This window comes from Agelaius phoeniceus, chromosome 27, assembly GCF_051311805.1.
Source record: "Agelaius phoeniceus isolate bAgePho1 chromosome 27, bAgePho1.hap1, whole genome shotgun sequence".
Classification (NCBI taxonomy): domain Eukaryota; kingdom Metazoa; phylum Chordata; class Aves; order Passeriformes; family Icteridae; genus Agelaius; species Agelaius phoeniceus.
Window position 1 is genome coordinate 1,266,674 of NC_135291.1, and position 27,363 is coordinate 1,294,036.

At 53.2% G+C, this 27,363-nt stretch overlaps 4 protein-coding genes across 4 annotated transcripts in view; 1 reads left to right on the plus strand and 3 right to left on the minus strand.

Moving 5' to 3' along the window:
- The window catches only part of LOC129132016 (uncharacterized), a 201,807-nt gene that overhangs the window by 96,749 nt on the left and 77,695 nt on the right, over positions 1-27,363 (minus strand). The gene's annotated exons all lie outside the window — the stretch shown is intronic.
- On the plus strand, positions 660-7,011 carry LOC143691864 (flotillin-1-like). The gene is given in 8 exon segments (XM_077191148.1): positions 660-1,104; positions 1,665-1,740; positions 1,828-1,918; positions 3,411-3,554; positions 4,655-4,774; positions 5,333-5,428; positions 5,979-6,026; positions 6,028-7,011. Coding segments are annotated over 8 exon segments (1,377 nt in total). The 5' UTR covers positions 660-674; the 3' UTR covers positions 6,400-7,011.
- On the minus strand, positions 12,097-14,954 carry LOC143695955 (uncharacterized). The gene is made up of 3 exons (XM_077191202.1): positions 14,368-14,954; positions 14,029-14,085; positions 12,097-13,744 (listed from the first exon to the last, which is right to left on the minus strand). Exons 1-3 carry the CDS (start codon positions 14,855-14,857, stop codon positions 13,575-13,577), a joined length of 717 nt encoding a protein of 238 aa, XP_077047317.1. The 5' UTR covers positions 14,858-14,954; the 3' UTR covers positions 12,097-13,574.
- LOC143695922 (maestro heat-like repeat-containing protein family member 7) lies at positions 15,140-23,873 on the minus strand. The gene is made up of 10 exons (XM_077191155.1): positions 18,571-23,873; positions 18,210-18,274; positions 17,951-18,067; positions 17,629-17,777; positions 17,158-17,305; positions 16,722-16,909; positions 16,486-16,623; positions 15,796-16,223; positions 15,393-15,569; positions 15,140-15,285 (listed from the first exon to the last, which is right to left on the minus strand). The coding sequence occupies exons 1-8, from the start codon at positions 18,683-18,685 to the stop codon at positions 15,890-15,892; spliced, it is 1,254 nt and encodes a 417-aa protein (XP_077047270.1). The 5' UTR covers positions 18,686-23,873; the 3' UTR covers positions 15,140-15,285; positions 15,393-15,569; positions 15,796-15,889.

Consider the following 27,363-nt stretch of genomic DNA (forward strand, 5'->3'; position numbering starts at 1 on the left):
AGATGACCATGCAATGATCATGACACAACCGTGAGCATGAGATGTTTGAGATTAGGAGATTAACACAATATAACCATGTCTATGAAATTATTGTGGCCACAGGTGACCACAACCATGAGATAATGGTGATAAAGAGATTATTATGACCACAAGATGACCATGACCACGAGATGACCATGACCATAACCATGATACTAATTTGACAGAACTATGATCATGACTGTGACCATGACCATGAGATGATGGTAATCAGGAATGATATGAGCATTATGGTGAGTTGACTATGAGCATGAGATGATGGTGATCAGGAATTGACCATAACCATCATGGTGACACCATGACTGTGATGGTGACACGACTACAACTGTGACATGACCATGAGCATGACATATTGAGACCAAGAGATGACCATGAGATGACCATGACTATGACCATGACACAACCATGGCCATAAGGTAATGAAGAAATGTCCATGACTGTGACCATGACATAACAATGACTCTGAGATGACCATGGCCGTGGGGAATTGTGACCAAGAAATGACCACAACATGACCATGACCATAACATGATCCTGACCATGAGATGACCATGAGCATGAGATGATTCTGACCATGACACAATTGCGGCCATGAGATGACCATGATACAATTATGGCCATGAGCTGACCATGAGATGACCACGACCCGGCCATGGTCTGGAGCTCCCCAGACCCCGTCACTGCCCTCACCCCCAGGTTCATCCTTTACTGAAATTGTTCATTTCCCATGGAAAATACGGAAATCTGAGCAGGGCGCAGCCAATGGAGCGCCGGGAAATCAGGGATGTCACAGGTTGCCAGGCAGAGCAGATTTCCCCTACCCGCCCTTGGCGCGGCAGCCAATGGGAAACCGCGTGTTTGGTGACGTCACCGCGCTAATGCGGAAGTGGCGAGCGCGGGGGCTGCCGGGATCGGGGCGGCGGTCGCGGATCGCGATTGATCCCGATTGGTTCCGATCGATCCCGACTGATCCCCATCGATCCCCATCGGCTCCCATCGATCCGCGGCCTTTCCCCGCCGCGATGTTCTTCACCTGCGGCCCCAACGAGGCCATGGTGGTGTCGGGTGAGTTCGGGGGGCCCGGGGGCTCCTGGTGACCCTCAGAACTCCTGGGAACCCCCAAATCCCCTCAGAATTACCCGGGAACCCCCAGAATTCCCCCCAAAACTCCCGGGAACCCCCAGAATCTCTCCCCTCAAAATCTCCTGGGAACCCCCAAAATCCTCCCAAAACCCTCCAAGGAACCCCCAGAATTATCCCCAAAACTCCTGGGAACCCCCCCCGGACCCCCAAACTCACCCTGGGACTCATTGGACCGGACCCCTCCTTAGCCCCCAAACCCCTCCTGGGACCCCCCAAACCCCTCCCCGAGGGCCCCCCCCATCCATTCTGCCCCACCCCGGGACTCCTGGGGACTCCCCCCAAATTTTCCTCCAGATTTTCCCCCCAAATTCCCCTCTTCAAAACTCCTCAGGTCCCCCCTGACCACCCCAACCCCCTCCAAGCCCTTCCTGGGACCCCCCCGAAACCCGTTCCGGGGATTCCTGAGGGTGTCCCCGTTTCCCCCCGAGGTTTTGGGGTAGCCCCGGGGTTTAGGGTCCTCCCCAGCTCTCGGTGCCCCCCAGGTTTCTGCCGCAGCCCCCCGGTGATGGTGGCCGGGGGCCGGGTGTTGGTGATCCCATGCCTGCAGCAGATCCAGCGGCGAGGAGGGGCCCGGGGGGGTTTTTTGGGGTTCGGGGTAGGGGGGGGTTCCCCAGAGATTTGGGGTGATCTCCCCGGCCTCCCCAGGATCTCCCTGAACACGCTGACGCTGCCTGTGCGCAGTGAGAAGGTTTACACCCGCCACGGGGTGCCCATCTCCGTCACCGGCATCGCACAGGTACCCCTGGAACGACCCGAAAACACCCCGAAAATACCCCAAAAATACCCTCATGGACCCCAGAAAATCCCCCATCAGAACTGCCAAAAATCCCCAAAAATCCCCCAAAATCCCCTCCTGGACCTCCCAAAACAGCACAACCCCCCCCTCAAAAATCCCAACCCCCCCCCCAGAAAACGCTCCAGAAATCCCCCCAGAATTGCTTTTTGTGCTCCCAAAAATCCCCTCCTGGACTGCCAAAAATACCCTAAAAATCCCCCCAAAAGTCCCTTCCTTGACCCCCAAAACCCCCTAAAAAATCTCCCATCAAAATCCCAGAAATCCCCTCCTGGACACCCCAAAATCCCCCCTCGGAATCCCCGAAAATACACTCATGATCCCCCAAAATCCTTCCCGGGATCCCCAAAATGCCCCTCGGTACCTGCAGCCCTCCCCAGACCCCAACAGCCCACTGGGACCCCAACAACCCCATTCAGAGCCCCCAGAAATCCACTCAGAACCCCCAAAATCTCTTTGGGAACCCTCAAAATTCCCCTCTGGAACCCCCAAAATCCCTCCCCCAAATCCCCCCAGAATCCCCAAATATCCCACGCGGGTACCCCCAAAACCCCTTCGGGACCCCCAAACCGACACTCTGATACCCCGAAATCTCCTTAGAACCTCCCAAAAATCCTCCGGGACCCCCCAAACCCCCCCCCGGGGCTCCCCTGCCCGAACCAACCGGGGTGGCATGGCCCTTTTAAGTGAGGTTCTTGTGGGGCCCACCTAAGGGCATTCTTAAAGCGGCGATGGTAGCGGGAAGCGCAAAAGAACTCGGGGGAGGAAGGAGCCCTTTAAAGGGGGTTTGGAGTGATGGGGCCCACCGGAAACATTTGCAGGGGTTAAAAACGCTCCCAGAAGGGGCATTTAGGGGTGAGGAATCCCTTGAAAGGAGCTCGAAGTTTTGGGGATCCCCAAACCCCTGGGATTAGAGGGGTAATCCTATTTAAAAGGGGCTTGGAGTGGTGGGGACCCAAAAATTTCTTAAGAGGAGAAAAAACCCTTTAAAAATCCTTTCAAAAAACCTTAAAAAACATTTAAACTCCCTTTAAAGCCTTTATCAAAACCGTAAAAAATAAAAAAGGTTTGTCATGGGGAAGCCTTCCTAAACCCTTCTTAAAGGGGTCAAAGTCCAATCCTTAAAGTGGTTCTGGGTGGTGGGGACACCAAAATCCCACTGGAGGGTCTTGACCTCCCTTAAAAGGAGTTTTTGGTGGTGGGGACCCCTTTAAGAGGGCTAAGACCTCCCCAGAAATGGGCTGGGATTGGTGTGGATCCCCAAGCTCTCTCAAAGTGCATTATACTCTATAAAGGGCGCTACCCTGGTGGTCCCCACCCTATCGATCAAACTTCAAAAGGCAATGCCACACCTACCCCTGAAAGGGGCCATGCCAATTTTGGGGGGTCCCAGGGGTGGCTGGGGGGGTCCCCAGGTGATCCCACTCCCCCACAGGTGAAGATCCAGGGGCAGAACAAGGAGATGCTGGCAGCTGCCTGCCAGATGTTCCTGGGCAAGTCGGAGAGCGAGATCGGCCAGATCGCCCTGGAGACGCTGGAGGGCCACCAGCGCGCCATCATGGCCCACATGACTGTGGAGGTGGGGCTGGGGGAAGCCACGCCCTCTTCGGGGAAGCCACGCCCCTCCCAGGACAGACACACCCATTTGGGATCCAACCAATGCCCCCCATTTGGGATGGGACAAGGCCCCTTTAAGAAATCCCAGATCTCAGAAGCCACGCCCCCATTGTGCCAACCTGGATTGACTCACCCCCTCAGGGGAAGTTGCCATCTCCCCGTGGGCTGGGATGTGGCTCTTTAAGAGACTTCTCCCCCTTTTGACCCATAAGCTCCACCCCTTGAAAGCCCCCACCCCTGGAGGAGGCCACACCCCCTGTAAAGCCACACCCACAATATGTCACCCTTTTGCTAAAGCCCTGCCCACCAGCCCAAGATCCTCCTTCCCTCTAAAGCCATGCCCACTCCTGCCTGACACCTCCCTAAGCCCCGCCTCCCTTCTTGACCCTGCCCAGTATAAGCCCCACCCTGCCTCAAAGCCACACCCACCAGACTCCACCCCATGACTCGAGCCATGCCCCTGCATCAAGTCATGTCCCTGCCTTAATCGTGACCCCACCCCTCAATTTAGGTCACGCCCACTTTGCTCAAGCCACATCCCACCTTAAACCTGATCTCTTTCTGCTTAAGCCACACCCGCAGAACCAAACCACGCCCCTAAGATCAAAGCCACACCCCCAGATAGCACTTCTCCTACCTGGCACCACCCATTGTCTCAAGCCATGCCCCCTGGCTAAACCACGCCCACCATCCCTGTGCCTTTTCTCTGCTAAGCCCCACCCCAATAAGCCTGGCCCAATTTAAACTCCATTCCCTTGTCCCCCCCCCCTCGCTAAGCCCAGGCCCACTAAGCTTCACCCCTGCCCTGCAATGTCCCACCCTATTTGAGCCCCACCCTGCTAAGCCCCACCTACTTGATCCCCACCCCTCTAAGCTCCCCCCCTTTGAGCCCTGCTCTGTTGAGCCCTGCCTAATTTGAGCCCCACCCTACTAAGCCTTGCCCCTTTTAGCCCCACCCCACTGAGCCCTGCCCAACTTAAACCCCACTCTTGGGCCCTGCCCAGCCAAGCCCCACCCCCATTTGAGCCCCGCCCTGCTAAGCCCCACCCCGGCCCCGCCCAGGAGATCTACAAGGACCGGCAGAAGTTCTCGGATCAGGTTTTCCGCGTGGCCTCCTCTGACCTGGTGAACATGGGCATCTCCGTGGTCAGCTACACCCTCAAGGACGTGCACAACGAGCAGGTGATGCACCTGGGCATGGCTGGGGACAGCTGGGGACACATGTGGGGACACCTGGCATACCTGGGGACAGCCAGGATACACCTTGGATACACCTGGGAGCAGCTGGGGAGAGCTGGGACACACCTGGGGGGGCAGCTGGAGACACCTGGGCACACCTGGGACACACCTGGGACATAACTGAGACGCTCAGGACACACCTGGGACACACTTGGAGATGCCCAGGGACAAGATAGGGACAAGATGGGGACACCTGGGCACAGCTGGGACAGCTGGGGGAGGCTAATACACACCTGGGATACATCTGGGGGGATGGGGTGACACAGGTGTGACACAGGTGTGACAGGGAGGTGACAGGGGTGTGACATAGGTGATAGGGAGGTGACACAGGTGTGACAGGTGTGTCTCCATGCAGGGTTACCTGCACTCCCTTGAAAAGGGCTGCACAGCGCAGGTGCAGGGGTGACACAGATGGGGACTCAGGAGTGACAGGGAAGAGACACAGGTGTGGCATGGGTGACAGGGAGGTGGCACAAGTGTGACAGGTGTGTCCCTGTGCAGGATTACCTGCGCTCCCTCGGGAAGGGCCGCACGGCGCAGGTGCAGCGCGACGCCCGCGTGGGAGAGGCCGAGGCCAAACACGACGCCGGGATCCGCGTGAGTGACACCGGGGACACCTGGATGGGGATGTTGGGGACACCCCTGGAGACACACCTGGGGGCAGCTGGGTCACCTTCCTGTCAGTCACCCCCCACTATTCCCAGTGCCCTCCAGCGCTCTCCCTGTGGGTCCCAGTTCATCCCAGTGCTCCCAGTATCCCTGACAGTCCCAGTACCCCGTTCCCCAGTGCCCTCCCAATGCCGTTCATTTCCCATTCCAGTCTGTCCCAGTCCCTCCCAGTGTCCCCAGTACCCCCAGTACTCTCCCAATACCCCACTAATCCCACTCCAGCACCTCCCAGTTCTTGTCCAGCTCCTCCCAGTACCCTCAGTACCCCAGTCCCTCCCAAGTGCTCCCAGTGCCTTTCTAGTCCCGTTCCAGTTCCTCCCAGTCTCTCCCAGTCTCTCCCAGTACCCCCATTCCCCAACTGCCCCAACACCCCCCGTACACCCAGTGCTCCCAGTACCCCATTCCCCAGTCCTTCCCAGTCCCATCCCTGTGCTCTCCCAGTCCCTCCCAGTCCCTCCCAGTGCCGCTGTCCCCACAGGAGGCGCGGGCGCGGCAGGAGCAGGTGTCGGCGCAGCTGCTGAGCGAGGAGGCCACGGGCGCGAGCCCAGCGCGACTTCCAGGTGGCCCAGGCTGAGTGTGATGGAGCCGTCAGCGCCCGCAGGGCCACGGCTGAGCTGGCCTTCCAGCTGCAGGTGAGGCCACACCTGGACAGGGAACACAGCTGGGACAGGGAGCAAACACACCTGGGACAGGTAACACCTGGGAGTGTCATAGGGCCATGGCCTATCTGGTGTTTCAGTTACAGGCAACTCACACATCTGGGGATAGGTAGCAAACACACCTGGGGGGGCTGGAATGGGGCCTGGGAGCTCACCTGGAGCACCTGGAACCTTCCAGAACACCTGGAACCTCCAAATGCTGGGGTTTTCTCCCAAATTTGGGTCTCTTGGGTCACCTGAGGACGCCCCCAGGCTGCCTGAGCTCCCCCTAGAGATACCTGGCTCCCCCTGCCTGGTGTCATCACATTCCCTGTGATCCATGTAGGGAACACACCTGGCTGCTTCTCCTTTTGGTTTGGCCTTAATTTTCCTCTGCTTCACCTTCATTCTTTAAAAACACCCCAAACTGGGTTAAATGAAGGAAATTGATTGAATATATCTGCAGTTCCACAATTTCTCAGTTGTTTTAGAGGGAATTCAGGATTTGGGGACAAGTTCTTTGTGGAGTGCTGCTGTTACTAAGAGGCAGGAATTTGATCTCACCCTTCTTATGTTGCTAAGAGCTCCTCCCCTGACCCAAACCCCAACTCCACCCTTGGATACCCTATAAAAACTCCATGGCCCTGCCTTTGCCCTGTCTTTTGGGGGTAAGAAATGGATTCCCAAAGGATCAGCCATTTTCCCACTGGATTCCCAGAGGATCAGCCCTTTTCTCACTGGATTCCTAATGGATCAGCCTCATTCTCTACTGGATTCCCAGAGGACTCTGACTCTGTCACTTTTTCTTTTGTTTGTACTACTGCATTTGTATTTTTAATTTTTCCTAATAAAGAACTGTTATTTTTACTCCCATATCTTTGCCTGAGAGCCTCTTAATTTCAAAATTAATTATAATTTTTATAGTTGTTTATTCTTATTGATGATGATAATAATAATAATAATAATTTTTTTTTTCAAAGGGAGGGAGATTACATTTTCCATTTCAGTGGAGGCTCCTGAAATGAGGAGACACCCCCAAGGACGGGCCATGTGAAATAGTTCCTGAAATATGTAAATGAGTTTATGGATATGCATGAGGGTCTATGAATATGCCACAGGCTGATGGAATTAAAACCAGATTAATATAAGGGGTGTCCCTGAAAATAATTGGGGGGTCTTGGTGGACATAACAACCTTTGCTCGATGGTCCTTGTCTCCCATGACATCAGCCTGTTGCATATTCATAGACCCTCATGCATATCCATAAACTACTTTTCATATTCCAGGAACAAAATTGGCTTCTTCTTGTTTGGGGGTCCCACCCCCCTCCCAGCTCAGTTTTGGGATCCCATACCCCTCCCAGCTTAATTTGGGTGTCCCATTCCCCTCCCAGCTCAATTTTGGGGTCCCACCCCCCTCTTTTCCCCACTCTCCCTGCCCTTTCCAATGGTTCCCCCAGTCCCCTCCCCCGTGTATGGTTTTGGGGGCTCCAGGCCCCTCCTGCTCGGTTTTGGGGTTGCAACCCCGTTTTGGATTAATTTGGGGTCCCCAGCCCATCCCCAGGGTCACCTTCCCCCCCGCCCCAAATTGCGCTCCTGGCAACTGACGAGTCACAGCGAGACACGCTCTGATTGGCTGGAAATTACCCCGCGCGGTCTGCGATTATTTAACGCATGAGAGGCCTTGGTCTGTGCCTGGCAACTGATGAGTCAGAGTCGGGCCGGGCGCTGATTGGCTGAAAGTCGCTGAGCGGGGCCAGTGCTCTGAGTTTCTGCGCATCTACTGGATCGTCATCAGTGCCGCGCGTTCTGATTGGTCGGGATCTGTTTCGGGGTGGGAACAGGAGGAACTGGAGTTACTTGGGGTTTCGTTGGGTTTATTTAGTGATTGTTTGGGGTTTATTTGGGGTTATTTATGGATTATTTGGGGTTTATCTTGGGTTTTACTTGGTTAATTTCTGTTTATTTGGAGTTATTTGGAAGTATTCGGGTTAGTTTGGGTTTATTTGGAATTATTTGAGGTTCTTTGGGGTTATCTTGGTGTATATGGCAATTTTTTAGGTGTAATTGAAATAATTTGGGGTTTTATGGGTTTAATTTAGGGGTTTTTTTGGTTTTGTGTGGTTATTTGGATTTCTTCAGGGTTATCTGGGGGACTTTTGGGTATTGTTTGGGTTTTTTGGGGGTTATTTGGGGTTTATTTCGAGTGTTTTGGGGTTATTTGGGTTATTTGGGGTCATGTGGAGTCAAAAATTCCGGGAATGTTTCTCCTGCAAAAATATGGGAATTTTCCATAAAAATCTGAGAGTTTATCTCCAAGAAACTGGGAATGTTCCCTTAATAATCCTGGACTTTTCCCAGCCAATAGCGGCGCGCTCCGCCCCAAACCATCCAATCACCGCGGGCCTCCCCTCAGGAAGAGCGGCCTCCCCGTGCGCCGATCCAACCAGTCACCGCAGGTATCCCCTCAGCTACTGCCGCCTCTCTCGAGCCGAACCAACCAATCACCGGGAGTCTCCCCTCATCCACTTCTGCCCTCCCCGCGCCGCTCCAGCCAATCAGAGCCGAGCCCGAAGCGGCGACCCCTGACCGCGGGCCCGGGCATGGAGCGGGCGCCTCCTCCTCCCCCGCCCCCCCCCCGGGACCCCCTCAGGGACCCCCGGGAGCCGCCCCGGGCTCGGGCGGGTCCTGCGGGAGGCGCTGGAGAGAGCGGAGGAGGCGCTGGGAGAGGACGGGGGGCCCCGGGAGCTGCTGAGGAGGCGCAGGAACAGGTAAGGGGTCCTGGAGGGGTCGTAAGGGGAATTTGGGGAGGGGTCTTGAGGACGTTTAGGGGGCATTTGGGGAGGGTCTGGGGGGAACTTGAGGGGGATTTCGCGGCGTCTGGGGGGGCTTTGGGAGGGAATTTGGGGAGGGGTCCTCGGGGGGTGTCACGATCCGTCCTCACAGACGGGTTTCGTGATGGTTCGTGGATTTGATCTCAGGGTGCAAAAAGAACCGACACGGTACAAGGGGGTTTGCAATGATAATCAAAACAAATGCACCTTTATTGAATGACCCCACAAAATGTGATAGAGGGATTAAGGGAGAGAAAAAGATAGAGGAAGAGACAGACAAAAGAGAGAGAGAGAGAAAGAGGGGGATAGAGCTACCAAACGTAGAGACGAAGTCCTTTGGTCCAGTCCAGTCGAGGATCCGCCTGTTACATCGGGGAGATCTCCAAGTCTCTGGCTAACTCAGAGGTTTTTATTATGATAACTCTATTGGAAATTGCTGGGGAGGGGGGAAACAGATACAATAAGGAATAGATGTAACAGGTAGTCCATGTTCTCAGCAGTAAACGAGAGCCATTGTGTTCTTGGTCCAGCGGTCACAACCTGCAGGCAAACATCTCGCTTTGGTCAGCTTGCCTCCCCACACACCTGCCCCGGGCTGGGGGTTTCAGTGCCAGTCCTTGGAAGGAGCAGAGGGGCCTTTTCACATGGGGGTTTCGTGTCTCAGTCCTTGATGGAGAGGCTCCTTACATCTCAGTCTGTCTCTCACGGTGGTTGTAAAACAGGTGAGGGTCTTCTGTGGGGGGACCACCCAGAACTCAGGAGAATCCAGCCAGGCTGAGAGGTGGGACAGCTCCCAAGGCTGTTGTTGCACAAAGGGCACAGTGCTTCCTTCTTCTTCTCATTGGGCTCAGTGCAGCACACAGCAAACAACACCTGTGCAAACAATGGCTTGGCAACGCTCTCAGGTCTCAGGCACATGACTTTCTCCTTTGGAGCCAGAGATTTAAGACAGGGGGGGTCTTCTCTTCAGTGGTCCCCCAATGACGATCGTGAGGCAGATGAGGGAAAATTCGGACAGACTCTCACACGGCCCCGTGACTCACAATTGTCTTGAGCGATCTTCATCAGCAGAACTCTGGAGTGTCGCTGATGGGTCTGCAGAATTCACCGTATGTTGGTAGTATAACCCGGAAAAATAGGGACAACAGAAAGGGAGGAAAAGAGAGAGAAGGAAAAGAAAGGATAGGAAAAGGAGGGGAAAAAGGGAAAAAATAAACAAGCATAATTAATATTGATTTTCATAACAATTTTCACTAATGGTTGAATAATTAAAACAATGTTACTTTTATAACACTTTTCAAATGGTTAAACCAAGTCACAAATAATCAAAAGCAAAAGCAATAAACAAATCATAATACAAGCATTAACTTTAAAAAATTATTTTCTAAAACAATTCACTAAAAATCGAAAGTAATTCCCACAAAATCAAATGGAAATTAGGATTATTCCAAAACACATTTGCTTCATTCATAATTGCCTTGTGTCAAAGGCTTGGGGATGTTCACAGTGCACAGGACATCAGCCAAGTTGTGTGCATTAACTATAGACGTCAATCTTGTCAGCTGTTTCATGCTCCAATTCATAACAAATGGGACTGCTGATAAAATAAAACCAAGCAGAATTGGTATCAAAAGGATAACAATGGGATGACACAGACTGCTCAGGACACCCGTGGCAGTAGGAGACCACCTAAAAGAGTATCCCACCCCCTGTGCTCGGCATCTTTCTCCACCCTTTCCATGACACGGGGTATCTGTCTCACATTGTGATGAGCAGTCACCAGGGCTTTCTGTGCGTTTTTCTCAATCTTCTCAAGGATTTCAACTAAGTCTTGATGGAGCAGCAGTTGTCTTACCAAAGTGAGATCCATCCCAGTAGGAGTAGGCATCAGTTTGTGAATCAGTGTGTAGTTGGATTGCAATGGGTAGTGAGAGGTGACTGGAGCTTCATAAGAGAAATCCCATCCTGCAATCTTGGTAAAGTTACAAGCACAGAAATTTGAAAGATTTTTAGTATCTACTGCCACATTTTCTACAAATACAAAATGACAAGCAGTTCTAAGCCTATGTATGTAAGGACTGTTTCAGAAGTCTTGTTAGGACAAATTTCAAAATGACAGATATTTCACTCTGTGTCTAGACAAATGTCTTGAGCTATGATTGCATTGCTTTCACAGATGAGCCCTTGTTGTTCTCGGACAATACAAGGTTCCAAATTAACAGTTTGCCATTTCTCACCAATTTGACGGGCCCATTCTCTATGGGATAGAGAACAGCTCCGCTGTAATTCAGTTCTAATGCTATAACAGGGAAAATCAAATGCTCTGAGGCACTGTGTATGGTTAACACAAAAACTGTGGCTGTATTTGCAATGGGCTCATAGGTAAAATTCACCAGGTTCCACCAGGATTGGAATTCTCTTTCAAAGTCAGTGGCACTGTCCCAAATTATTTTCCGAATTTCAGTGGGAAAAGTGCCTTCTTCACCTTCTCTTATAATTGAGGCAGCGACTGACTGCATCCACAATTGTGCCTGGATACAGCTGAGAGCCAAAGAAACGTTGTTTTGTGTAGCACCAAGTGCATCAATTATCAATTTGTGATCATTTACATTTACTTTTTCCCAATCCAACCACAAACACCCCCCTTCCCAGGCTGTGTACCTTTTTTCAGTATCTCTGAAACCACGGGAATAAAAACCAACAGGCTTTGTCAGACCCTCAGGACCCCGCTGCCGTATATGAACGGAAAGCTGTGAGGAGGCAAATCCGTATTCCAGCTGAAAGGGATCTGTGGGATGGACAGGGTCCAGTGCTTGGTGTGCTGTCACTTCAAAAATCAGTAATTGCAATGTTTCCTCCTGAAAAGAAGTCCAATCCCATTTTATTCTTTTTCTCAGCAAGTCATAAAGGGGAACAAAAGGGTCATTCTGGTTCCTGAGAGGTTTATCTGGTCTTTCTATAGGAGACATAGCTACTGTGGTTTTCTGAAGGAGAATTGCTGTAGGTTTAAGTGTTCCTGGAAGCCCTTGAATGAGAGCTCATATTTTCAGGCTTTACAGGTGATTGCATTGGTGACTCAAAACCAGGAATTTGTTGGATCTGCGGAAGAAATGCGGCACACAATATGCGTGATCAGCAAGTCTCCAACTTTATTGATAGTTCACACATATTTATATTGGTGTTAATGTGGCTTATACATATTGCAAAGCTGAGCTCATTATTGGTTAATTACTTATCGGTCAACCACACCTACTTCTATATTCTTATGGTTATTTTGTTACTACTTCTACATTCTTGTGGTTATTCTGCTGAAACTATCCTCATATTTTTGGCATGAGACCCTCTCCTCTATCCTGTTGTTGCACCAAGGGCACAATGTCCTTGTCAGTGGTTGGACACTGACTGCTGAATCCTAGACTTGCCTCCTTCTAACTTAACCAACGCTATTATGTCGACGTGACCTTTCTCAGCTGGCCAGCTGTCCACAAAGCTCTCCACACTGGAGCGGTTAACTGGAAACCTACAGGTAGAATCAGGCTTTGGTATTGATGGATGGCTCAAATCTTTAGGCCTGGGATCATGGTTACGCTCTATTGTTAAGGTCAGCATTATAGTGAGCATTATAGCTTTGTTAGTAGTATTAATTTTGCTGATCTTTTGCATATGCCTACAGAACATGGTGCAAAAGATGGTATCTGCTGCATTTAATCAGACCATGCTTGTTCAACAGAAAAACGGGGGAAATGTGGAGAGCTTTGTGGACAGTTGGCCAGCTGAGAAAGGTCACGTCGCCCTCCCTGTGGCTCCCAGCCCAGCCAGGACCCCCGGAAACCTCCCCCCGATCCCTTTTTGTCCTGGCCAGGAGCCACCAAAGCCCCTCCCGTCCCTCTCAGCATCCCACAGCCCCCTCCTGATGGCGGCGAGGGAAGACAAGCAGTCAATCAATATGATTGGTAAAGCAAGCTTCGGTTTATCTTGAGCACACCGGTACTTTTATATTGTTTTCCAGTAATTATGCATACTTGTCGTTAGTTTATTGGTTTAATTGCTCATACATGTCATGAGTTTCTTGGTTTAAAGCAAGAGATTACATTTACATATTCCTCCTACTTTGTGGTTATGCATACTTTATGGTTTCTATTCTCGTTGCTGTCCTTGCCCGTTCGACCTTGTCAGCAGGCAGGACACAGCATCTTCCTATCATGGCGTGCGGCCTGGTTATGCTAAGTGCGGCCCACTTATGCCAAGCTGCTAAGTTAACATGTATGCTCAGTTATCATGGGGCTTGCTTGTACAACATTTCCACGGATCCATGGCCCTTTTCCTCCAGCCATTCTTCCACACTTTCCCTTCCACACCACACGCTTGGGCAAATTGCACAGACCAAGCAGCCTTTTCCCCCTCTTCCCCATTGGCCTGAAGACACTCTGCACCAAGACAAAGCTCCTGGACAGGCGGCTATCCAACAACAGCAATTTAATGTTCCTCTAGGGGGTGAAGGGAAAGGAAGTGCTGGCAGAGGAGAGGTGTTCCCCGCAGGCTCAGGTGGCCCCAGCAGACGCAGCCTCCCGGAGCAGTTCTGCACAGCGCCGCAGCAGGACACTCAGCCACGGCCACACAGCAAAGGCCGCGAGTGCCAGAGGCGGCGCAGTTGGTCTCGCATCTTCTGGAGTCGGGAGCCGGGAACGCTCTGTAGAGCTAAAAGGATGTACAGAGCTTGAAGCGCCAGGCATGAGATGGCAGGGCTGGTGTCATCCGTCATGTCCTGCAGGGCTGCAGAGAGAGAAACAGAGGCCCAGTCAGAGGCTGGATCTGCGGGCAGCTGGCGAGAGCCTCCAGGCTCGTGCATAGCACGCAGCTCCTGGCACGGCCTGGAGGAAGCAGGAGGCAAGAAGGACGAGATGGCAGCTGCTGGCCAGGAATGTCCCCCAGGTCCCTACAAGGTGTCTGTGCCGTGGGCACCTTGGGGCGCGCAGGGAGCGGAGCCGTGGGCGGGCGGGCCAGGGAACGCAGGTGCCAGCGGCAGCCCCCGGCGAGAGCCCGCGGGCCGCACTCACCCCTGCAGATGATGCGGAAGTGCGGCTGCTGCCCTGTCAGGAAGCGCCCGGCCATCCCTGGGGAACACAGAGCGTGTCCTGCCTTCAGAGCCACAGCTGCCGCCCACGGGCGCTGCCAGCCCCGAGGCCACACGCCCTGCTGGCCCGGCAGGGCTCAGCCCGGGCCCCTGGCGCTCGCTGCCGCCCCAGGCCACGGCTGCCAGAGGGCGGCAGCAGCAATGCCGAGCCCCGCCGGGGCTGCACATGCCCGCGCCCGGATCCTGCTGCCGAGGCAGCAGGCGGGGCTGGGGCCGAGCTGCGGCGGGCCGGGCCGGGGAGGGACCCGGCCTTGGCGCTCACCCATGAACCTGACGGCCGCCTCTCGCAGGGGCTCCTGTGCGCTCCGCACGTAGGGCAGGGCCAGGCGCAGCTGCTCGGCCGCTCGGCTCCTGTCCTCTGCCAGCTGCAGAGAGCGGCGGGGCACGGAGGGAAAGGGTTGATGCGGGCCCTGCCCCTGGGCCGGGCGCTGCCTACGGCCGCCACTGCTCCCCCTGCCCACAGAGCCCTGAGGCCCGGCCAGCAGCCGCAGGCGCCGGGCTCGGCACGGGGAGGAGGGCCCGGCGAGCCGCGGTGCCGCCCCGCAGCAGAGCCCGGCTGGCTCGGGCCTCCATCGGCACCGGACTTGGGGCCAGAAGAGCCTGGAGAAGAGCCCGCACGGCCCAGGCAAGGGAGCGGCGTGTGGGGCGCAGGCTGGTGCCCCTGCCTGCGGCACTGGGCAGGGGCCACAGCTGCCAGCCCCACAGACTGGGCGCCGGGGGCAGGCGGCTTCTGCAGGGATTGGGCTGGGCATTCCAGGCTGTCCTTACCAAGCACTCGGCAAATCTCCACATCTGATGCGTCTGCAGCAGCTGCTTGAGATCCTTCCTCTTCAGGAAGCTTACTGCAGAAAGCAGCGTTTCCCGAGAGGCCTGCAGAGCAGCAGAGACCCAGAGATGGCACCGCAGCCCAGGGCACCGGACCCGCATCTCTGTGCCAGGGCCGGGAGGAGGCTGGAGCCCGTCAGGTGCCAGGGGCTGGGGAGACAGCTGAGCTCCTTCCATGGGGACACCCAGGAGGCCTCACCTGTGCCACACGCCCGTTCTCATCGTGGCAGTGGAAGAAGAGTGGGAGCAGGCTCTGGCTCATGTGTTTCTTCAGGGGCTTCTCTCCCTTTGCCACTACCAAGGCGATCACGTCTTGGAAGAGGCGAATGGAGAGCAGCTGCACAAGGCTGTTGTCCTGTTGAAAAGGAAGCCAAAGCCCTCCACATCAGCTGCTCCAGGCCTCCCTGTGCCCAGGCCCAAGGCAGCACCCAAGTGCCCGTGGCTGGGGGCACGGAGCCTCACATTGTCAAAGAGGTGCCAGAGCGCCTCAGCCAGCTGCAGGGCGATGGGGCTGGCTATTGCCAGGTCTTTCTGCAGCATCAGGAGGCTGAGCACAATGAGGGTCTTCTCCACGATGTCTTCATCCCTATCCCACAGTAGCTTCCCAAGGCTTTCAGTCAGGCTGTACATGCTTGGATCCTGTGTGCAAAACAAGGCTGGTCAACCCCACGCTGCTGCTGCTGCTACTGCTGCTGCTGCAGGGCTCAGAGGCCCAAGGCCTGTCCCAAAGCACTCAGGCAGCTGAACAGCAACCCCGGAGAGCTGGGAACAGCTGCCACAGCTGCCAAAGCCCAGCTAAGGCCAAGGGGCTGCTTGCCCCAGCCCCATGCTGCCAGCACAGCTTCAGCTGCTGCCTCCTTCTCACCATCGAGGTGAGCACCACGAGGCCTCGCAGTGCCACGCCACGCATCTGCCTGGACTCGCTCTGCAGGTGCCTTGTCAAGATCTCCAGGACTTTTTTACCGCATTTGCTCAAGTCCAGGCAATCCAGGACCTGAAAGGCACAGAGCAGGCACAGAGCAGGCACAGAGGTGCCCAGCTGGCAGGAGCTCAGAAGTGCACAGGGCCAAGCCAAGGCAGCAGCACAGGGCACGGGCAGCGTCCCAGGCAGCTGCGGCTACGAGAGGGCAGAGGGCTGGGAGGCAGCTCAGCCAGGCAGCGCTGGCCATGGGGCTCACCTCCACCAGGAAGGCCAGGGCAGGCAGCTCCCAGTCTGAAATGCCTTGGCTGAGCAGGTCAAAGAGGCAGGATGCCATGCCGCAACACCAGATGATGGAGACACGGCGCATCTCCCTGGCAGGGAGAAAAAGGCACCATTACTCCTGGGCCGGGCGGGCAAACCTCTCCCAGGGCTGACTGGCAGAGCTCTGGTCTGCTCCCGAGCATCCCAAGGGCGCTTTGGGAGGCGGCTGTTCCCGGGCAGCCTCCTGTGCCGGCCTTTTCCAGTCTGCTCATGCCTCCCTTGGTGACAAGGCCCGGCTGCCCATGAGCACGGGGACTGTGTGGGGCGTTGCGGGCACAAAGGAGAGGGGCGGTGGGGAGAACGAGGTCTCACCTGGCCAGCAGACGCACTGCACAGTGGTGGGTGTCGGCACAGAGCAGCGTGTCCCAGGCACGCTTGCGTTCCATGGACAGCACCACGTGCTCATAGCGCATTTGGCAGAGCAGGGCCTTCAGGGTCTGCAGCGCAAAGCTGTGTGCAGAGCAAAGCCCAGGTCACGCTGGGAGCCCTGGCTCCTGCCCTGGGGGCGTGGGAGGGATGGGGAGACTGGGAGGACTGGCATGGAGCACCTGTTGGGGTTGGCGGAGAGGCCGTGTTGCTCCTGGCATCCCTGCCAGAAGGTCTCAACCTCTTCTGGCATATCCTGCATGCAGATGTAAGCTTGGAAGAGCAGACGCAGAAAGAGATTGGAGAAATACTCCAGCACCACAGGTGAGCGCCAGGCCAGATTAAAGATTCTCCACAGGGCCACGGTTGCCTGCAAGAAATAAAACAGCCAGAGACAAGGCTCAGTGCCAAGACATCCACGTGGCAGGGCCTGAGCATGCCAGGAAGAGGCTGGGGGAGACACGGGGGGAGCAGCCGGCCTGGTGCCCCTGAACCCCTCCCCTAAGGCAGGATTCAGCCCAGTGCCTGAGGCAGGGGGATGCAGCTGGGGGGAGGACAGAGAGCTGGCTGCTGGAGAGGCGGCCTGGGGGCTGGCAAAGGCCGGCAGCAGAAACTCACAGCCAGGGCAAAGACTCCTGCGTTGTCCCCATCGGAGGTGTACACGCTGTGCACTGGCCAGGCGCTCAGCACATCGAGGAGTAGCCGCAGCGCCGGCTCCGCAGTCCTGCTCGAGGACATGATGGTTCCCCACATGGTGGCGGCAGCTCTGTGGGGTCAGAGCTCTGTGTCAGGGCGGGCTCGGCCACAGCACCGTGGCCTGGGCAGCTGCAGGGCCCCGTGCTGGCCCTCAGCCCTGCCTCTGCCCACTGCCCCTGGCCGGCAGCGGCCAGCCAGCCCACGTGGGTACAGGCCCCGAGGGGCAGGGAGGGAGCGTGGCACCAGGCTCAGGAGCTGACATGGCAGCCCTGGAAAACAGAGGAGCCAGAGGATCCTGGAACTGCCCGCCTGTCTGGCAGTCAGCAGGGACAGGCTCTACAGGGTGATGGGCCGGTGAACCCGAAGCCCTCAAGGCACGTGGGGCTGCCCTACCTGTCACACGATGGGGCCCAGCGCAAGAGGGTGATCAGCACGTCCGAGGGGTATTCCTCGGTCAGCTCCAGAAGGGCCTTGTCCAGCCTGTGCCCAGCAGCCTCATTGGCCGTGAGCCACTGGTGGATGGACCTCACCATGGCAGGCACCTGCAGAGGGCATGGGGAGACTTGGAGAGCTGCCAGAGCAGCAACTCCCCCTGAGAAGTGCTTCCCTTCCAACCGCATTGGGCCGGGCCTCAAAGGCGAGGGAGCCCGGCAGAGCCGGCTCGAGGCGCCGCACCCCTGCTGGGGCCATCGAGCCCTTGCCCCAAGCTGCTTACTTGCATTGGATTGGAGACACCCTTCTCCACAAGCAAATCCAGCATGGCAGCATCAATCTCGGCATCAAGGAACGGAAGGTTGGCCAAGACGCCCGTGCCCGCACCGGCGGTCTCTTCCTGCCAAAGGCACGTGATGAATTCACAGAGGGTCGGCAGGAGAAGGGCAGCAAGAGAGGGAGAATCCATGGAGCGCTCCAAGCCTGGTGCTTGGCTCAGCAGTGCCAGCAGGCCCAGCCCAGGTGGGGATGGCTGCAGGTACCTGCGCCGTTCTGCCCAAGCGGCCACGGGCGGCTTCCTGTTCTTGTGTCCGGTCCTGGGCTGCATCTGGCAAAGAGCGAGCGCAGCCAGAGCTGAGGGGCTGCAGGAGAGGCCGGAGAACACAGCCCAGCCCTGCGCTGCCCAGGCAGGGAGAGCCTCGGGATGCCCCGGGGGATGGAGCGTGGCTGCCAGGTGCTCCAGCCCAGCTTCTGTCCTATCCATGGATATGTCCACAGGGATGGGATGGGATGGGATGGGATGGGATGGGATGGGATGGGATGGGATGGGATGGGATGGGATGGGATGGGATGGGGCCAGGCTGGCTATAGGCACCAGCCCTGTGGCCCAGCTCTGACACTCACGCTCCTGCAGCAGCTGGAACTGCTCCAGTTCTTCAGGCTGCTGTGCTGAGGTAGCTCCAGCCTCTTCCTCCTCCACCCAGGCCAGCTTGGGGACGCTGGGGGGTCTCTGCTCCATGTCACTCTTTGCAGTTATGAGCGCTTGCTGAAGCAGAGAGGCCTCGGAAGAGCTGAAGATGAGCAAGTGCTGCAGTTGTGCCTGGAAGGCACCTGCAACAGAGGAGCCTCAGGAAGGCTACAGGACAGGAACTCCTGCAGCCTGTCCTCGAGGGCAGCAGCAAGAGAGAAGTCTCAAAAGGGAAATAGGACTGCAAGTCCCGCAGTCTGTCCTCGAGGGCACCGGCCGCAGGGATGGCAGACGCTTGGGAACTGCTCCACGTCACCGAGTCCCGCAGCCTGGCCTCGACGTCACCTGCACAGGGAACGCCTGGGAAAAGCTCCGGGTCAGCCAGGAACGAGTTGGCTGTGTGGGGGCTCCTCACAGCACTGCTCTGTCCCGTCCTGTCCCGTCGCGTGCACCCAGCACTGTGGCGTGGCCGTGGCACCACCAGCACCTATGTCACGACGTGTCACAAAGGGTCACACTCTCACATTCTGTCCCTTTCCATCCCACGGTGACCACGGTGCACTGTGTCACAGAGAGCCCCAGGACACACCTCCACGTGCCCTGGGGACACCCCCACGCCACCCAAACTGCCCCAGCTTGCAGGCAAGACCTTGCCCCAAGTGTTGAAGACACAGCCCAGCAGGAACTTTAGCAATGGCCCAAACAAGAAGCAGCTGCTCCTCTGCTCTGCCTGCTCAGGGCAGCAGAATGAGCCCCCACGGCTGCCACCACTGCTGAGCAGGAAGGGCACCGGGGCCTTCCACAGGCCCTGCCATGGCCTCTTTGGGACCAGCCCCGGTGCTGGGTGGCCAGCACAGTCGCAGGGGCGTGACACAGACACGGGACGTGTGGCTGCCTTGGTTTGGAAAGACAGGAGTCTGCTAAGGAAGGCAGGAGCCTCCCCTGAAATGGAGAATGTAAACCCTCCCCACCCTTCCTGATTGCCATAAACTTTAAATTTAGGGGCTCTCAGGCAAAAATATGGGAGCAGGAAATACCTGTTCTTTAATAGGGAAGGAAAAAAATAAAAGGATAAAATAAAGCATGCAGTACACTAGGACAACACAGGCAGAGTCAGAACCCAACCTGACACCCTGTGGGTAAAGGTGTGGTAGCAGTGCAATTGGAAATGTGGCTGCAGCCCTCCTGAAGTGTCAGGGGTGGTTCTGTTGGAGCAGGGGGGGTCCTGTAGGGAAGGATGTGTTCTTCCTCCGATGATCCAGTGGAAGATGAGGCAGCTGCTGTTCCTCTGGGGAATCCAATGGAGAAAGCCGCGCTGGTGTCTCAAAAACCTCTGGATTATATCTGGGTAGCAATGCTTGGCTCCTCCCTCTGGGCGGAGCATCTCCCAATGGGATGTTACAGTTCTTATCAGTCATGCAGTGACATTCAATAGTCATCAACAGTTATCAACAGATGTCCCCTCCCGAGGACTCAAAGAGAGAGATAAGGCAAACTGCCCGCTTGACAAAGATAATCTGCCATACAGATGGTCATGGAAAACATCTTGCATTGCAATCTGGAACAGCATCTATAACAAACTCCCCTCTTATTCTTTATAAAACATTTAGCTTGAGCAATGTTTCTTATGCTTTGGACTACGCTGATAATTAGCTGAATAAAACAAGGAATCAAACAAGGAAGAAATATCCAAACAGCTGTAACACATAAAAGGAAGAAGCCTAATTTCTTCCACCATTCCATACATGATCTCACCAGCTAGTTTTTTAACATTGGTTCCCAATTTTGGATCAGTATGTGGGCTATATTTCATGGTGGTCATCTATTTTAATATATCTACACCTGACATATTAAATTTTCCACAAACACTCCCTTCTTTAGCCAATAGTCAGTCTAAAGCCAATCTATTCTGATATATTATGGGTTTTGTTTGGCTTTGTTGACTTGATATTAATTCTAATGCCCATCTGGTTATGTTTGTTATTATCTCTACAACTGTTTGGAGTCTCATAATGAGATTCAGCTTATTAATTGGGGCTGATACAGAGTCAGATTGCTGTGCTGGTTTTCCCTTTTTGTTTACTGATTGTTCTTTTACCAAATCTTGGACTCTACCCTTAAAGGCAAATGTGAAACAAATCCATCTCTCCCCTTTTGGACATTCACTTCCCAATATATTCTCACTTTTTCCTAAGTTTCTAGCAATGCAATATTTTCCCCTGTTTTGCCTACAGGTACTTAATTTGGATGGGTCATAGCAGTGACTGCTGACATGGGTGTGTGTAATAAAAGAGGAACTTTGATTTCTTTCCCTCTAATGCTTTTGATAGCATTTGTGACACGATTTTGCTGGTATCCCTAAAGGGAAAAGACAGAAGATGAGTGACAGAAAAAGGAATAACAGAGGTCTGGCATGGCTTATACCCCCACCTGCCATGCCTATGGGGTTGCTGCCCATAGCAGGTGTATTTGATCTTCTCGGTGGCGAGTACAGCGGCCAATCCAGTCTTGCCCTCTTCTCTTTGCCACTCTTTTTGCTAATTTCCAGGCAAATCATTTTTGACACTCTGTAATTGTAGTCTCCCACTGTTCCTCAGGTATCTCCCACTCAACAGGCACTAATAACTCCCATCCACAAAACAAAGTTATTATTTCAGTTGTTTTGAGTTCTATCTGGATAGGGGATAGATTTGGTGCTCGACACTTCCTGCAACATGAGCATCGATTGTGGAAACTACAAGACCAATTTTTCCCACAATTTAAACATTTACATTTAACTCAGCATTATAACCCAGCATATCTGATATTAGGATGAAGCAAACAGGGTATATGGTATGGCCCTGATGGAAGTTGTAATTCCTCCTCCTCTTTGTAGAAGTCACAGGCTAAGGCCAGAACATGAGAATTCTCTGACTGAAATAGTCCTGATGCTCCTGTTTGGAGTGGAAGTATTCCTCCCCAAATTGGATATCTGACATGTCTCAGGACTTGTTCAGATGGCACTTGAAACCACTGATATAAACCTGGCCTTGTTTCTCAATTAGCTGTGATTCTTTGTACATTCCTTGGATCATTTGGGTCGTCGCAGTTCGTTACCACCCAGTCCCAACTTAGGAGCCAATTTGGTATCACCCGGTTTAAATGTGCTAGTCCACTCCTCAGGATCCTTCACAGCTCCTTTGATTCTGCTGGCCTGGATCCACTCTCTTTTCCCTTGCCTTGGATTGCTGCCTCGTTTGTCAGTAGTACCTGAAAAGGACTTCTCAATAGCACAGAACAGTGACTGGAGGAAAGGCAACTCTACATCAGGATTTGCCATTAGCATTCTTCAAAACTTCCTGGGTTTAGCAACAAGTTGGGTTTTTTGGGGTTTTTTTGGCCACAGCTGCTTGTTCTTCTTGTACCCAGCTGAGTCTTCAGCTGTGCTAGGCTGTTCAGCTCTTGGGATCACGTAAAGGACAGTTCTCCTAGAGAAAAAGGGACTTGCCATGCTTAGGATGCTTCCCTTTCTTTCTAAGGCAGGAAGCCTTAACAGCACTGAAGGGAAAACTCAGAGGCAAATTCCTCTTCTTGTGAGCCACAATTAGTAAAACAAAAAAAACCACCCAAAACCAAAGAAAACCAAACCAAACAACCAAAAAAATAAACAAAAAAAAGAGAGCCAGGCCAGTCTTAACATCTATTGCCTTTGATCGTCTGAGCATTATTTAGCTGTTCAGCCTTCACAGATCCATTCTTCTAACAACTTCTCAGAACAAACCCCCCACCCCATCCTATCAGCAAAAAAGAAGAAAGAAAAAAAGAATCTTGCTTTAAGAGAACAAAAATAACTTGGTGAGCTTTTGAGAATTAGCGAGAGATCAAGGCCATCTCTGCTTTGGTCTTATCGCTTATTCTCATGCCACCCCCTCTTCTCTCTCTCTTCACTCACAGCAGGGCCCCTGTGGGGACCTTGGGGATGTGCCTCGCCCCCCTTTCGCCCCTTTTCTCTCTCTCTCTTCACCCACCTACTGGGGCTGAGGCTGCCGCCCTGCACTGGGACCCCAGCAGGCTGGGAGCCACCCCCGGGCAGCTCCGTCCCTGCGGCAGCCGCGCTCCTCAGCAGCAAACTGTGCAAGCCGTGCCCAGCGCCGCTGCCGGGCTGCTGAGCGTGTGCAGCAACCCCGCGCCCTCCGAGACCCCGGCACCACCAAGCAGCTGCCGAGCCCCAGCGGCGCCCACACAAACCCGCGCCCCGCGCCGCCTCCACCGGGGGGCAAACGCTGGAAGTTGTCACGCGGGGCCGCCCCCATGGATCAGCCCCTGCCGCAGCCCCGAGACTCTGCCGCCCGCACAAGAGCGGTCAAACACCCCACAGCCTCAACAACCCTCACCCTGGCTGCCCAGGGATTCTTTTTCTCTAATAAGCATTTGGATGAACCATCAACATATATCTTTTCCCCCTCTAGGAGGGCTTGTTCTGCTACATCCTCCTGAACTTCAGTTTGGTATTGCACAATTTCTGAACAATCATGTGTTAAGGTACCTTTTTGTTTGCCAAAAAAATTGAGCTAGATTCAAACTTTTTTTTACTTCTAGTGTTAAGTTATCATTATTTCACATTTTTACATCTTAGAGTCTACTAACCATTTCTTCCCCAGCATTTTATTTTCCTTTTTTTTCCTTTTTGATTTTAACACATTTTGGACCGCATCAGGTGTACACACCACTACTTTATTTCTAAGAGTTTGTCCACAGCCTTTTCTTCTTCTGGTATAACCTCTATTCCCAGCTGGATTTGTAAGTCTTTTCCAAAGAAGTTGACACCTGCTCCAGGAACTAAGAAGACATCTCCTACCCCCATTCTGGCTTCCCCTTTAATGACTACATTTTTAATGACAGAGATATTAAACCCTTCTCTTTTGTTGATGGTTGTGATTGTGGTTTTGTGTGTCCCCTCTCTGCTGGGATGTTTGCAAAGGGCCCTGCAAAAATCCATAGCAGCTGCATTCACAGTCCAAAAACAAAAAGGGGGAATTGTGAAAGGGACTAACAGCGGCCTGTTCGCTAAAGGAGCGAGAAGAAGCCGAGGAGCAAGAAGAAGCTGATAAGGAGCTCTCTCCAAGGCTGTAACCAAGGAGAGAAGAAAGATAAGAGAACCTTGCAGCTGGACGAAGCATTTTTAGAAAGTTAGTTAAGTCACTATAACTTCTCACCGATAGTATTATGTTGACTTATTGTGGCCAATAGTAAAGATAGAAGAAGCATAAACAATTGGAAAGTGTATAAAAGGTCAGCCATGTTCAATAATAAAGAGTTGCCATCTGAGACTTCTTGCGGTCTCTGCTTTATGTCATGACCACCTCGACAGCGACACTTCCCCTCTGCCCCGACGTGATAAGAACAGAGTCGGTGGGGGCCCATACGGGGTCCTAGCAACTGGAAACTGTGACCCACTGGGACGTAGTGGGGGAGGCGGCGTTGGTGCAGCTGAGAGGGGCAGGTGGAAGCCACAGGGAGGTCCGGACCTGATTTCCTCCTATCAAGACACCTGGAAGTAGGTGAGCCACCAACTAGTAATGATGGGGCATAATTTATCTAAAGAGGAAGAAAATGTTCTGGCTACATGGAAAGTTTTGTTAAGAAATAAGGGAACTAATACGTCAGACTATGCCCTTCGAAATATATTGCTGTGGGCTAAATCACAGGATTTTGGCACTGATCCCGACACAGCTTTTAGTGTTAAGGCATGGAAAAAAGTCGGGGACAGACTGTGGGAAGTCATCCGAGTGGGAGATAAAACGGTTGTCGATCTAGCAGTTACTTGGGAACCGCTCTTTGAGGCATTAAAGGAATGGAAAACAGAGCGAGAACAAGCAGAGCGGGATGCGGAGGAAGAGTTGGGGCTGATAACAGAACCTGATGGGGGGGGATGAGGCAGAGGGGGCCTCTGATGGGGAACTTGAAGAAAGTCCGGGTGCCATGCAAGTTACCTGGCAAGCTGCCAGAGCTTCTGGGAAAGCTGCCAGAGCTTCAGGGCAACCTGCCATAGCATCCTCTTATCAGACCCCTAAACCTCTTTATCTCACACCTGCGCAGCAGCCCACGATGGTGCCTGTATACACTACACCACTACGCCAGTCAGCTGAAATGTCTTTAGCAGAGAGACAAACCCAGCCGTCTGCCCCCCCGTTTCCCTCCGCTCTAGTCCAGCCATCCGCCCCCGCTCCCCTCTGAGCTGCATGAACAACCTGCAAGGTCGTATCCTCTGCTCCCTCACAGTGACGGCAACAGCGAAGCAAGTGATGAGTCGCCCGCAGTAACACCTGAGTTGGGGCAAGGAGCTCTGGTCTCTTTACCTCCCAAGAGCTCTAGCCTTGCTGCCCCATGGACTTTGCCCCCATGTCAAGTAACTGGGCTTCCTCGACAGCCTCAGGAGTTTTGGGAATTTATTAGGAGGAAAGCAGTTGAAGAAAAGAATTGGGACATGATAGAAAGGTTAGGTGCTCCAAGAGTACCTCAGGAGAACAGTGCCAATGCAAATGTTGCCTGTGATAACCCTATGGCTTCTCCAGGTTTTAAAGAAGCTCCTGGAACAGGGCAGGGTGACAGTCATCATGTCTTTGCCTGGAGGGTTGTGCAAGATCTCCAATCAAAAGTGGCTCAGTATGGTATTAATTCCTCAGAGGTAATGCAATTAATATGTGTAATTAATGCAGATATGCTTGCACCTTATGACATCATGCATCTTGCTACAATTCTATTCCAGCCAGTACAATACGGTGTATTTCAAGACACTTGGAGGCGAGCGGCTGAACGCACAGCTCTAACAAATATGCAGTTGCCTCAACACGACCCTCGTCATGCTGTGGGTTTTGATGCCCTGCTGGGCACTGGGCCTTTTGCCAATCCAGATTTACAGGCAAGGTGGGATCCTTTGATTTCGGCGCAAGCTCAGCAAATTGGCATGAGTGCCTTTAAAACAATGGAAATGGCAGCTCCAAAACAGAAATATGTCACTATACAGCAAGGGATGAGAGAACCATTTTTGCAATTTGCAGAAAAACTTGCTGCAGCTATTGAGAAACAGGTAGATGATGAAACTTTGCAAGACAAATTGTGCATACAATTGGCTAAAGAAAATGCAAACCCAGACTGCAGAAAGATTATTGACACTTTACCTGGGGAACCCACCTTGTCTGAAATGGTTACTGCTTGCTCGAAAGTTGGTTCAGTCGAGCATAAAATGGCAGCTCTTGCTGCAGTGCTAAGACCTTCAGCAAAATGTTATAATTGTGGACAACAAGGGCACATAAGGTCACAGTGTACCAGAGTGTCAAATGTTGTCCGGAAAACAACATTTAAGCCAAGTGCAAGCAGTGATGTTGTGTGCAATTGCTGTGCTAAACTTGGGCACTATGCTAAACAGTGCAGGAGCAAATATCATGCAAATGGTTCAGCTATTGCAGGGAAACCCAAAGAGGAGCATGAAGGGGCGCGTGGGGAAACAAATACCCCAACAACCACAACAGCAAATGCTGGCCTTCCCAGCACTGCAAAGCTGCCCATTTGTGAACAATACTCAGGGGCAACAAGCGGGTCCGCAGGGATTGATATACCCACGGCTGACACAGTAACCATTCTGACAAAAGAAATATGTAAAGTGCCCCCCGATGCCTATGGTCCAATAGGACGGGGATTGAGTGCATTTTTAATAGGGAGATCAAGTACCACACTTAGAGGTATTCATGAGTATCTAGGACTTATTGATGCTGATTATTTGGGACAGATTCATGCTATGGTATCCATTGATTACCCTCCTGTCACTATTCAGAAAGGAACCTGCATTGCTCAGATTGTACCTTTTGTGAGTTCTGTTCCAAATACAGTGGGCCGAAGTTGCGGCACAGGAAGTTTTGGATCGACAGGGGTACCTCAAGTGTTCTGGGCTGAGAAAGTAACAGAGAACCATCCAGAAAAGACATGCATCCTCACCACCAGTGGATGCATATCCATCCAGGAACCATATCAGTAACAGGTTTGATTGACACTGGAGCAGATGTCACAATGCTCTCGTGACTTTGCTGGCCTCAGTCGTGGCCTCTCACTCATGCAAGTTTTGGACTCCTGGGGTCTAGGGGTGCTACAACAGGTGGCCTGTCAGCCATTGTAATTAATGTGAAACATCCTGATGGCCAACAAGCTAACATCAGACCCTATGTTGCTGATGCTCCTCAAAGTTTGTGGAGACGAGATTGTTTATCTCAATGGGGTGTCAAAATTACTACGGATTTTTAACGGGGGCCACTGTGATGCAGGGCAATGAACGTCCAGTTGTGGCCCTGACATGGTTGACAGATAAACCTGCCTGGGTTGGCACTGGCCCCTTACTACTGAAAAGCTTACTGCCCTGCAAGAGTTTGTCACAGAACAATTGCAAGCAGGACATATTGAGGAATCATTCAGTCCCTGGAATACCCCTGTTTTTGTAATAAAAAAGAAATCGGGAAAATGGAGACTTTTACATGATTTATGGCAGATAAATGCTGCAATGGCAACAATGGGAGCTTTACAAACAGGCCTTCCTACACCTACAATGATTCCACAGGAATGGCAAATAGTTGTCATTGATCTGAAAGATTGTTTCTTCACTATTCCATTGGCTGAGCAAGACAAAGAAAAATTCGCTTTTACTGTGCCTTCTATAAATCATGCTGAACCCAATAAAAGATATCAATGAAGGGTACTTC